This window comes from Ammospiza nelsoni, chromosome 5 (genome assembly GCF_027579445.1).
Source record: "Ammospiza nelsoni isolate bAmmNel1 chromosome 5, bAmmNel1.pri, whole genome shotgun sequence".
Taxonomy (NCBI): Eukaryota; Metazoa; Chordata; class Aves; order Passeriformes; family Passerellidae; genus Ammospiza; species Ammospiza nelsoni.
Genome location: NC_080637.1, coordinates 253,624 through 266,526, shown reverse-complemented (window position 1 = coordinate 266,526; position 12,903 = coordinate 253,624). Strand labels below are relative to the sequence as shown.

At 61.0% G+C, this 12,903-nt stretch overlaps 1 protein-coding gene across 1 annotated transcript in view; it reads left to right on the top strand.

Moving 5' to 3' along the window:
- Nucleotides 1–6,406: 6,406 nt before the first annotated feature.
- The window catches only part of TNPO3 (transportin 3), a 24,510-nt gene continuing 18,013 nt past the window's right edge, over nucleotides 6,407–12,903 (top strand). The window contains exons 1-3 of the mRNA XM_059472480.1: nucleotides 6,407–6,572; nucleotides 11,812–12,012; nucleotides 12,610–12,683. Coding sequence (XP_059328463.1) covers nucleotides 6,447–6,572; nucleotides 11,812–12,012; nucleotides 12,610–12,683 — 401 coding nt within the window. The 5' untranslated portion in view covers nucleotides 6,407–6,446. The remainder of the gene's footprint in view (nucleotides 6,573–11,811; nucleotides 12,013–12,609; nucleotides 12,684–12,903) is intronic.

Below are 12,903 nucleotides of genomic sequence, written 5' to 3'. Positions count from 1 at the left end.
CTCTGTGTGTGTGTGTGTGTGTGTGTGTGTGTGTGTGTGTGTGCCACAGGTGTGTGTGTGTGCACAGGTGTGTGAGCCAGCTCTGTGTGTGTGTGTGTGTGTGTGTGTGTGTGTGTGTGTGACACAGGCGTGTGTGTGTGCACAGGTGTGTGAGCCACCTCTGTGTGTGTGTGTGTGTGTGTGTGTGTGTGTGACACAGGCATGTGTGTGTGTGCACAGGTGTGTGAGCCAGCTCTGTGTGTGTGTGCACAGGTGTGTGAGCCACCTCTGTGTGTGTGTGTGTGTGTGTGTGTGTGTGACACAGGCGTGTGTGTGTGCACAGGTGTGTGAGCCAGCTGTGTGTGTGTGTGTGTGTGTGTGTGTGTGTGTGTGACACAGGCGTGTGTGTGTGCACAGGTGTGTGAGCCAGCTCTGTGTGTGTGTGTGTGTGTGTGTGTGTGTGTGTGACACAGGCATGTGTGTGTGTGCACAGGTGTGTGAGCCACCTCTGTGTGTGTGTGTGTGTGTGTGTGTGTGTGTGACACAGGCGTGTGTGTGTGCACAGGTGTGTGAGCCAGCTGTGTGTGTGTGTGTGTGTGTGTGTGTGTGTGTGTGACACAGGCGTGTGTGTGTGCACAGGTGTGTGAGCCAGCTGTGTGTGTGTGTGTGTGTGTGTGTGTGTGTGTGTGACACAGGCGTGTGTGTGCGCACAGGTGTGTGAGCCAGCTCTGTGTGTGTGTGTGTGTGTGTGTGTGTGTGTGTGTGTGACACAGGCATGTGTGTGTGCACAGGTGTGTGAGCCAGCTGTGTGTGTGTGTGTGTGTGCAGGTGTGTGTGTGTGTGTGTGTGTGTGACACAGGCGTGTGTGTGCGCACAGGTGTGTGAGCCAGCTCTGTGTGTGTGTGTGTGTGTGTGCACAGGTGTGTGAGCCAGCTCTGTGTGTGTGTGTGTGTGTGTGTGTGTGTGTGACACAGGCGTGTGTGTGTGCACAGGTGTGTGAGCCACCTCTGTGTGTGTGTGTGTGTGTGTGTGTGTGTGTGTGTGTGACACAGGCATGTGTGTGTGCACAGGTGTGTGAGCCAGCTGTGTGTGTGTGTGTGTGTGCAGGTGTGTGTGTGTGTGTGTGTGTGACACAGGCGTGTGTGTGTGCACAGGTGTGTGAGCCACCTCTGTGTGTGTGTGTGTGTGTGTGTGTGTGACACAGGCGTATGTGTGTGCACAGGTGTGTGAGCCAGCTGTGTGTGTGTGTGTGTGTGTGTGTGTGTGTGTGTGTGTGTGTGTGACACAGGCGTGTGTGTGCGCACAGGTGTGTGAGCCACCTCTGTGTGTGTGTGTGTGTGTGTGTGTGTGTGTGACACAGGCGTGTGTGTGCGCACAGGTGTGTGAGCCAGCTCTGTGTGTGTGTGTGTGTGTGTGTGTGTGTGTGTGTGTGTGACACAGGCGTGTGTGTGTGCACAGGTGTGTGAGCCAGCTGTGTGTGTGTGTGTGTGTGTGTGCAGGTGTGTGTGACACAGGTGTGTGTGTGCACAGGTGTGTGAGCCAGCTCTGTGTGTGTGTGTGTGTGTGCAGGTGTGTGTGACACAGGTGTGTGTGTGCACAGGTGTGTGAGCCAGCTGTGTGTGTGTGTGTGTGTGTGTGTGTGTGTGTGTGACACAGGCGTGTGTGTGTGCACAGGTGTGTGAGCCAGCTCTGTGTGTGTGTGTGTGTGTGTGTGTGTGTGTGTGTGTGTGACACAGGTGTGTGTGTGCACAGGTGTGTGAGCCACCTCTGTGTGTGTGTGTGTGTGTGTGTGTGTGTGTGTGTGTGACACAGGTGTGTGTGTGCACAGGTGTGTGAGCCAGCTCTGTGTGTGTGTGTGTGTGTGTGTGTGTGTGTGACACAGGCGTATGTGTGTGCACAGGTGTGTGAGCCAGCTGTGTGTGTGTGTGTGTGTGTGTGTGTGTGTGTGACACAGGCGTGTGTGTGCGCACAGGTGTGTGAGCCAGCTCTGTGTGTGTGTGTGTGTGTGTGTGTGTGTGTGTGTGTGTGACACAGGCGTGTGTGTGTGCACAGGTGTGTGAGCCAGCTGTGTGTGTGTGTGTGTGTGTGTGCAGGTGTGTGTGACACAGGTGTGTGTGTGCACAGGTGTGTGAGCCAGCTCTGTGTGTGTGTGTGTGTGTGCAGGTGTGTGTGACACAGGTGTGTGTGTGCACAGGTGTGTGAGCCAGCTGTGTGTGTGTGTGTGTGTGTGTGTGTGTGTGTGTGACACAGGCGTGTGTGTGTGCACAGGTGTGTGAGCCAGCTCTGTGTGTGTGTGTGTGTGTGTGTGCAGGTGTGTGTGACACAGGCGTGAGTGTGTGCACAGGTGTGTGAGCCAGCTGTGTGTGTGTGTGTGTGTGTGTGCAGGTGTGTGTGACACAGGTGTGTGTGTGCACAGGTGTGTGAGCCAGCTGTGTGTGTACGGGGAGCACGAGCAGCGTTATTTGCACCCGGGCGGGGCTGCGGCTCGGGGGCGGCAGGGCAGGGGCGGGGTGCCGGTGCCGGTGCCGGTGCCGGTGCCGGTGCCGGTGCCGGTGCCGGTGCCGGTTCCTCGGGCACCGGGGATGGCCGGCCCCGGTGCTGGGGCCGCTGCTCCTGCGGGCAGCTATCCCACCGAGCAGGTTCGGGGGGCTGCGGCCCCGTCCCAGGGCCGTGCCCCCATTCCCGGGCTGGAACTGTGCCGGGATCGCCCGGGGGCAGCTCCTGCGCTCGGCCTGAGCCGGGCACAGAGCGGGCACAGAGCGGGCACGGAGCGGGCACAGAGCGGGCACAGAGCGGGCACAGAGCGGGCACGGAGCGGGCACAGAGCGGGCACAGAGCGGGCATAGAGCCGGGCATAGAGCCGGGCACAGAGCGGGCACAGAGCGGGCACAGAGCGGGCACGGAGCCGAGCACAGAGCGGGCACAGAGCGGGCACGGAGCGGGCACAGAGCGGGCACAGAGCGGGCACAGAGCCGGGCACAGAGTGGGCGTAGAGCCGGGCACAGAGCGGGCACACAGCGGGCATAGAGCCGGGCACAGAGCGGGCACAGAGCCGGGCACAGAGCCGTGCACAGAGCGGGCACAGAGCGGGCACAGAGCCGGGCACAGAGCCGGGCACAGAGCGGGCATAGAGCCGGGCACGGGCACAGAGCGGGCACATAGCCGGGCACAGAGCCGGGCACAGAGCCAGGCACAGAGCGGGCACAGAGCGGGCACAGAGCCGGCCACAGGTACAGAGTGGGCAGAGACCGGGCAGAGACCGGGCACAGAGCGGGCACAGAGCCGGGCACAGAGCGGGCACAGAGCCGGGCACAGAGCCGGGCACAGAGCGGGCACAGAGCCGGGCACAGAGCGGGCATAGAGCCGGGCACAGGCACAGAGCCGGGCACAGAGCGGGCACAGAGAGGGCACAGAGCGGGCACAGAGCGGGCATAGAGCCAGGCACGGGCACAGAGCGGGCACAGAGCGGGCACAGAGCCGGGCATAGAGCGGGCACAGAGGGGGCACAGAGCCGGGCACAGACACAGGCACAGACCCGGGCACAGACACGGGCACAGACCCGGGTACAGAGTGGGCACAGAGCGGGCACAGACCCAGGCACAGAGCGGGCAAAGAGCCGGGCACAGACCCAGGCACAGAGCGGGCACATACCCGGCCACAGACCCGGCACAGAGCCAGGCACAGAACACAGCGTGGCCCTGCCCACCACGGCTGGGGATCCTGGGCCCTCGGTGCCACCCAGGCAGTGCCACCTGCCCTGGGAGAGGCTGGGCCACCAGCTCCGCTTGTGGCCGTGGTGGCGCTGCCCACGTGGGTGCTGTGGGCCGGCAGAGCAGCCACAGCCGTTACTGGCTCGATTGGCCTCACCCAGAGGGGAGGGTGGCACTGCCCGGACGGTGTGCCCCAACCACCCTGCTGGGAGCTGCTCGGGGCAAGGACCGGTTCCACTCCTGCATCCTCGGCCAGCCCTGTCACACCCGGCGCCGCGGGCCAGAGCTCCAGGCTATCAGAAACACCGTTTCCATTTCGGATTGGTGGGTAATTGTTTGTGCGTGCCGTGGGAGCTGGCTGCGATGGAGGCTGGGCGTTAACTACCCCAGCTCCCTCCTGCCCGGCTGAGGCCGTGCCCTGGGGCACCTGAATGCTCCGAGCTCCGTCACCGGGAGCTGAGCAGGATTGCCCCAGCTCGGAGTGACACCAGCACGCCTGTTCTGCTCAGCACCCAAATTCAGCATCCCACAGGGTGACCTGACCCGTGACCCAGCAGGGAAATCACAATTGCAGACGGACTGACCGTGGAATTGTGGAGTCTCACCATGGTCTGGGCTGGCAAAGAGCACGAGACGGCCTTGTGCCACCCCTGCCATGGGCACCACCATGGGCACCACCACCACGCCCCTGCCATGGCACCACCATGGGCACCACCAGGGAAATCACAATTGCAGATGGGCTGACCACAGAATCGTGGAGTCTCACCATGGTCTGGGCTGGCAAAGAGCATGAGACGGCCTTGTGCCACCCCTGGCATGGGCACCACCACGAGGTGACGGGGCTGTCCAGCCTGGGCAGAGGCAGCGAGCACTGGTGGCCTCAGAAGCCACCTCAGCGTTACTCAACAGTGACTGTGGGGGAAAGGAAATTAAAGGAGTTTTTCCCCAAAGTCCTTCCCAATCCAGTTCCCCTGCCTGCCGACACATTGGGTTTGACTCCGGGCTGGTCACCAAACCAGCATCGAGATGAGGAACAAGGTGGGGTCAGGGCTCCAGGGAAACCCCCCCACCCCAAAATTACATTGATTGAGGAGCAAGGCAGGATCAGTATCTTACATAGCACAGTTTCTATTTCGACATTTTGTTATAACCTGAAACTATATTCACCACACTACTTAAGAGAATTAACACAGCTTTACTTTCTAACATAACACATATAACATTCATTTTAATATTTGACAAAAGCCAATCATAAAATATGCATTTTTCACAGGGGCAGCAGGACCCCCGTGGGACAGCCCGGTGGGACTGGTGTGAAAAGTGCACATTATATGGCTCCAGGCAGATATTAACCATATGTATTTTGTTGTATTGATTAGTAGTGCTGTATTAACATTTTAATAATATGGTAAATGTAGTCTTGTGGTTAAAAAGTAACTTTGTAGTTAAAATAAGAACTTTGTAAGTGAGTTATTATTTTAATAAAAGAATGAAGTACTCGCACCAGACGGCAGCCACAGGACACCTGAATCTTTCAGAGAAAAATAATTTATTGCCCCCTTATCATAAGAAACGAACTTCTTCTCGCCTCGAAGGTGATGTTAAGATTCAGAGGAAGAAGTTCACACTTACCAGACAGAATCCTGTGTTTGAATGGAATTTATGCATCATGGATGAGGTGTATGAATATGCAACGGGCTATTGTTTTTAAGGGTTAATCCTCTGTTCACGTGGAGCCTTTTTCGGGCTCGTGCTGCCCATAAGAGGTACCCGGGCTGTCTGTAACTCTTTGTTTCTATGGTCTCATATTGTCCCAATTCAACTTCTCCAGATTATTATTACTCTAATTGCATTACTATTTTTATAACCATTTAATTGCTATTAAACTTTTAAAATTTTAAAAACAAGTGATTGGCGTTTTTCACACCGGGACCCCGCGCTCCGGCCTGAAGGTGTCCCTGGAGCCCCCGGGGGTACCGGGACCCACACTCCGCTCTGAGGGGGGCTCTGGAGCCCCGGGGGTACCGGGACGAACACTCCGGTCTGAGGGGGGGCCTGTGGAGCCCCCGGGGGTATCGGGACCCACACTCCGCTCTGAGGGGGGCTCTGGAGCCCCGGGGGTACCGGGACCCACACTCCGCTCTGAGGGGGTCCCTGGAGTCTCCGGGGGTACCGGGACCCACACTCCGCTCTGAGGGGGGCTCTGGAGCCCCGGGGGTACCGGGACCCACACTCCGGTCTGACGGGGGGCTCTGGAGCCCCGGGGGTACCGGGACCCACACTCCGCTCTGAGGGGGTCCCTGGAGTCTCCGGGGGTACCGGGACCCACACTCCGCTCTGAGGGGGTCCCTGGAGTCTCCGGGGGTACCGGGACCTCACGCTCAGGCCTCAGGGGGCGTCCCAGACCCTTCCCGCCGCGCCGCGTGCGCCCGGACATATTTGGCCGCCGCACCGCCGGAAACCCGTTCCGGGCAGGGCGTGTGGGGGGGGGGGGGGCGGTGTGACAAACCGTGGCGGGATGGGAGAGGACGGGACGGGATGCGATGGAACGGAAAGGGATAGGATGGACGGGACGGGGCGAGATGGGATGGGATGCGATGAGATGGGAGAGGCGGAACGGGGCGGAGCGGGCAGCGGCGAGGGAGGCCGGCGGAACGGAAGGACGCGGAACGGAAGGCGCACGGGCGCGTTTCCGGGGGCCGGCCCGGTGCGGCGGAGCGGCGATGGCGGCGGGCGGGCGGCGCTGAGGGACCGGCCATGGAGCGCGGGCCGGGCCGGCCCAGCCTGCAGCTCGTCCAGCAGGCCGTGCAGGCGCTCTACCACGACCCCGACCCCAGCGGCAAGGAGCGGGCCAGCTGCTGGCTGGGCGAACTGCAGCGCTCGGTGAGAGCCGCGGGCGGCGGGTACCGGGCCCGGGCTCGCGGGGAGGCCTCGGGCCGCATCCGGGGTGGGGCGGGGCAGGGAACTGCGGCCCCTCGGCGATCTCGGGGAGCCTCTACCCCGCCGGTGCCGCTGATCTGTGGCTGCCCCATCCCTGTGAATGCCCTGGGAGGGACTGGGGACAAGGCCTGCAGGGACAGCACCCAGGGAATGGCTCCCACTGCCAGAGGGCAGCCATGGATGGCATCTTGGCAATGAGGAATTCCTGCCTGGGCTGGCATTGCCAGAGCAGCTGGGGCTGCCCCTGCATCCCTGCAATGCCCAAGGCCAGGCTGGACACTGGGGCTGGAGCAGCCTGGGACAGTGGGAGGTGTCCCTGCATGGCAGGGGTGGCACTGGGGGTGGTTTGCGGTCCTTTCCCACCCAAACCATTCCCTGATTCCGTGATTAACACAAGGAAAAGGGGCTGGGCAGGTTTGGCACAGTCCTGAGGGAGTTGGGAAGGAGGAATTGGCTCCCGGAGGGAAATTTGGGCTTCTCCTGCCGGCCGGGGGGAGAGAGCGTGAGATGATGGAGCCAAGGGCTCCTTCAGTCCCCAGAGCCCTCAGGACACAGCTCCCCCGGGTTTGGGGCGTTTGTCGGTGTTTTGTGACCCCACCTGGTCCTGCTGGAGCCCCTTTGTCCCCCCTCCCTCAGGGGTGGATGTTTCCCCTCCCGGAGCTGGGCAGGGTCCCCTGTGCGCTCCCCTCTCTCCCCAAGCTCTCCCCAGCACCGGGACCGATTCCCTGCCCCGGGGCCGGGGCCGTGTCCCGCCCCTCCCTGCCCTGGGTGTCCCAGCTCCCTCCGGAGAGCAGCTCCTGCCCCTTCTCCTTCCCACAAACTCCTGTTTGCCCCATTTCCCCCTGAATTCCCTGCAGTGCTGCAGCCACATTGCAGCTCCCGCTGGAGTTCCAAGGGAATGTCCATAGCTGGGTCTGGGGGCTCTGCTGCTGCTGCCCCATTTCCCCCTGGCAGGGGCAGCTGGAGGAGGGAGGGTCCCAGTTCAGGGATGGCTACTGTGCCAGGCTCCTGGGATGCTCCAGGCACCTTTCCCAGCTTGGTGGCATTGGTGGCCCTGGTGGCATTGGTGGCCCTGGCTGGGCGCTCGCTGTGTGTCCCTCAGGTGTCCCCGTGCCCTGGTCTGGATGGGGGCACTGGGATTAACCCCCCAAGGGATGTTTGCTGGGATCCCCCTCCGTGCCAAGCCGTGTCCCTGCAGTGCCACCTGCCAGGGGCTGTTTGCTGGCACCCCCGGGCAGGCTGTGCCCCTTCAGAGCGCCCAGCCCTGCTCACTTCTGTCATCTTTGCCTCTGCTGGGACGAGCTCTCAGGGTGGGGTTCCTGCTGGTTTCTGCCTTTCTGGGCTTGTAATCAGGGGATACTGGAATGGTTGGGTGGGATGGGACCTCAGAGCCCCTCCAGTGCCAGGTGAGCAGCACTGACAGCCATGGAGTGCCCAGGTGAGCAGCACTGACAGCCATGAGGTGCCCAGGTGAGCAGCACTGACAGCCATGAGGTGCCCAGGTGAGCAGCACTGACAGCACTGACAGCCATGGAGTGCCCAGGTGAGCAGCACTGACAGCACTGACAGCCATGGGGTGCCCAGGTGAGCAGCACTGACAGCCATGGAGTGCCCAGGTGAGCAGCACTGACAGCCATGGGGTGCCCAGGTGAGCAGCACTGACAGCACTGACAGCCATGGGGTGCCCAGGTGAGCAGCACTGACAGCACTGACAGCCATGGGGTGCCCAGGTGAGCAGCACTGAGCCATGGGGTGCCCAGGTGAGCAGCACTGACAGCCATGGAGTGCCCAGGTGAGCAGCACTGACAGCCATGGAGTGCCCAGGTGAGCAGCACTGACAGCCATGGAGTGCCCAGGTGAGCAGCACTGACAGCCATGGGGTGCCCAGGTGAGCAGCACTGACAGCCATGGGGTGCCCAGGTGTGCAGCACTGACAGCACTGACAGCCATGGGGTGCCCAGGTGAGCAGCACTGAGCCATGTGGTGCCCAGGTGAGCAGCACTGACAGCCATGGAGTGCCCAGGTGAGCAGCACTGACAGCCATGGGGTGCCCAGGTGTGCAGCACTGACAGCACTGAGCCATGGAGTGCCCAGGTGTGCAGCACTGACAGCCATGTGGTGCCCAGGTGTGCCCAGGGAGCAGAGGGCACGAACGTGAGGGCATAAAAGGGTGGGCAAAGACCAGCAAGGGCAGATGCCTGCAGCCGTCTGAAGGGGTGTGGTGTTACCCTGTGTGGGGTGGAGCCTTCTGAAATTGCATCTGTGGGATGACTCCCATCGTGGGGATGAGAAGGCAAAGCCTGAAGCTGAGTCTGGGTGCCTGGGTCACTCTGAGGGTTCAGGTTTGGCACTGGGGACCCCCAAACCTGAGTGAGATCCCCACAGTTCCCATCCCTGGGATCTCTGGCAGGACGTGGGGTTCAGGTTTGTCCCTCAGCTCCCCCAGCAGCCTCGCTCTCCCTTTCCTGCTGGCCGTTCTGGGAAACGGGGCCGGCCGTGGCAGAGCAGCTCCGAGCCTGCCCAGCTCTGGGGAGCTCGGTGCAAGCTGACCTAAATGCCAGAATCTGAGGCTCCTTCAGCCGGCCGTGTGCTCAGAGCTGTGTGAAGGCTGATTGCAGACTGGCTGGGGTTTCCTCAGGCGCAGGAGCTGTACCCAGGGTGGGACTGGCTGGAGTTTGCATCCTGTGTCTGGAGCAGAGCCCTGGGAGAACATTTCATGTGGGTCCGTGGCTGTGAGCTGAGTGTTGGGGCTCTGGTGTGGATCGAGTGGAGGTTGGTTTGGGATTCAGGAAGTGCTTTCTGGGAGGGAAATGCTCTGGCTTTGTAGAGTTCCTGAAAGTGCCATGAGGAGTTTCAGGCATAGAAGCAGCTTCTTGCAGTCATTGGTGCTCACAGCCCATTAATAATTGTGCTCTTTGCTGAGCTGGGCTCCCAGACAGATTATCCATGTGCCCTGGGGTGGTGGGTTTGGGAGGATCTCCTGTGTCTGCCATCCTGTCCATCCAAACTGGAGTTACCAGGCTGTTAACTGAGGGGAGAAGGAGTTTTCTGAGGAAATTTGGTGGGATTCTGGCTGTTGGAGGTGCGGAGTTTAACTTCTTGCTTATTCCCAGCGTGGGGATTCGCTGTGGGGACAAATAAATCCAGGGGGGACGATTATGCCAGCAGTGACTCCAGGCTTTTCTCACTCCTGTTAGAGTCATTCCAGGCCAGTTTTACACCAGGGGTAGCTGGAGTTACAGCCCTGTCATGGAGGCAGCTGGGGAAGGAGGAGCAGAGCCTGGGAACAGCAAAGGAGTTGTCTGCAGGCTCTGCAAGGGCTCTGCTCAACCACGCTATGCTCAGGGGTGCGGATGGAGCAGCACAAGGGCTCTGCTCAACCACACTGTGCTCAGGGGTGCTGATGGAGCAGCACAAGGGCTCTCCTCAGCCTTGCTGTGCTCAGGGGTGCTGATGGAGCAGCACAAGGGCTCTCCTTTTAACCACACTGTGCGCAGGGGTGCTGATGGAGCAGCACAAGGGCTCTCATTGACCACACTGTGCTCAGGGGTGCTGATGGAGCAGCACAAGGGCTCTCCTCAGCCTTGCTGTGCTCAGGGGTGCTGATGGAGCAGCACAAGGGCTCTCCTTTTAACCACACTGTGCGCAGGGGTGCTGATGGAGCAGCACAAGGGCTCTCATTGACCACACTGTGCCCAGGGGTGCTGATGGAGCAGCACAAGGGCTCTGCTCAACCACACTGTGCTCAGGGGTGCTGATGGAGCAGCACAAGGGCTCTCCTCAGCCTTGCTGTGCCCAGGGGTGCTGATGGAGCAGCACAAGGGCTCTCCTCAGCCTTGCTGTGCCCAGGGGTGCTGATGGAGCAGCGCAAGGGCTCTCCTTTTAACCACACTGTGCGCAGGGGTGCTGATGGAGCAGCACCAGGGCTCTCCTTTTAACCACACTGTGCCCAGGGGTGCTGATGGAGCAGCACCAGGGCTCTCCTTTTAACCACACTGTGCTCAGGGGTGCTGATGGAGCAGCACAAGGGCTCTCATTGACCACACTGTGCTCAGGGGTGCTGATGGAGCAGCACAAGGGCTCTCCTCAGCCTTGCTGTGCCCAGGGGTGCTGATGGAGCAGCGCAAGGGCTCTCCTTTTAACCACACTGTGCCCAGGGGTGCTGATGGAGCAGCACAAGGGCTCTCCTTGGCCACACTGTGCCCAGGGGTGCTGATGGAGCAGCACAAGGGCTCTCATTGACCACACTGTGCCCAGGGGTGCTGATGGAGCAGCACTCCATGGGGAAAATGTGCAGTGTCCCATGGGAAGCTGTGGGGAGCTGCTGCCTGGATGTGGCAGGGATGGATCCACTGGCTCTGGGGTTGAACCTGGAGGGGTTGAGGTGAGGAGCCATGGGGATGTGGCACCTGGGGACACAGGGACACAGGGCAGTGGTGGCCTCGGCACTGCTGGGGACCTGTTGGACTCGGTGGGCTCTGGGGACAGGGTGGGGATGGGGCACAGCTTGCTTGGACTCGATGGTCTTGAAGGTCTTTTCCCCTCTCAGTGACTCAGGGATGCCGTGGGTCTGTTCCCATTTCTCAGCTCTCCAGGGGGCTCTGGAGTCTGCCTGGTGTTTGCCTGGCTCACCAGTGCCCCAGTCTCACACTCAGGACTGAGCCTTTGGGTTCAGACCAGCCTGGCACTGGCTGGAGCTGCCCTGGGGCTGGGCAGGCCGTGAGCTCCTGCCTGGCTCTCCTCCAGCTCTCAGACACATCCGTGTTCAGCTCTGGAGTCCTGCTGTGGGCCCTCAGGTGGGCCTGGTGTGCCCAGCCCAGGCAGGAATTCCTCACTGCCAAGATGCCACCCATGGCTGCCCTCTGGCAGTGGGAGCCATTCCCTGTGTGCTGTCCCTGCAGGCCTTGTCCCCAGTCCCTCTGCAGCTCTGCTGGAGCCCTGCAGGCCCTGCAATGTGCTGGGAGCTCTCCCTGGAGCCTTCTCCTGTCCAGGCTGGGCATTCCCAGCTGTCCCAGCCTGGCTCCCTGGGAGCTGAGGGGCTCCAGCCCTGCAGCAGCTCTGGGGCCTCTCTGGGCTCGCCCTGGCAGGACAGGGCTGTGTGTCCATTGGGAATTTGGGCTGTCTGCAGCAGCCTGACCCCCCATCAGCCCTGCCCACTGAGCACAGCGTGGCTCTCCCACAGGTCCATGCCTGGGAGATCTCGGACCAGCTGCTGCAGATCCACCAGGATGTGGAGTCCTGCTACTTCGCAGCACAGACCATGAAGATGAAGATCCAAACTTCGTTCTATGAACTCCCCACGGATTCCCACGCCTCACTCCGGGACTCTTTGCTGTCCCACATCCAGAACTTGAAGGACCTGTCCCCGGTCATTGTCACACAGGTGGGTGATGGCAGGGGGGATGGAGCTGCTCTCTCCATGTCCTGCTCCTGGCAGGCAGTCACTCTCCCTGGGCTGGAAAACAGGGAAGGCTGGTCCCTGCTCCTGGCCTGCACAAGATTGATTTCCCTCCTTCATCACTTGGTTCCTTTAGTTACATCCGTTACTTCACCCTCGTTTGCTGTTTGGAGAGGAGGAGCAGGGGTTTTCCTGTGCTCTGCCATGGACACAAACCTGGCAGTGCCCTGGGTGCCCAGGGGGATTTCCCTGCACCCTTCATTCCCACTATCCATACATTCCTGTGGCACTGGGGGGCCTGACACCCCCAGGCTGAGGCAGGGTGCTCGTGCAGCCCCTGAGTGCTGTGGCAGGGAATGTCAGCCCTCGGGGCAGCCGGTGTTGGCTGCAGGGATTGTGCACGGGCAGGGATGGGGGAGATGGATCCCGGAGTTCCCAGCCCATGAGCCGTGTTGGGAATGATCTCCTGAGTTACCTGCTGGCGGGGATGTTGGGGTGGCTTCCAGAGCTGCCTACCAGCCCTGTCTTTGGGCACGTCCCAGCACTCCCCACACTGATCCATGTGTTTCCATTTCCTTCCAGCTCGCTCTGGCAATAGCTGACCTTGCCCTGCAGATGGCTTCGTGGAAGGGCTGTGTGCAGACACTGGTGGAGAAGTGAGTGACTGTTCCTGTCTGGGGGCTGTGTCAGGCAGGCGTGGTGCAGGAAAGGGAAGTTTTTCTCCCGTGATGGTTGATTTCAGCTGCCCTGGGTGGTGGCAGGAGGGGCTGGCTGCCGTGCACGCTTCCCTGCTCACAGCCCAACACTCAGCGCTTTTCCTCATCCCTGTTTTGTTAGGGACAATCCCTCTTCCCTCAGCTGTGTCCGTGCTGGGGG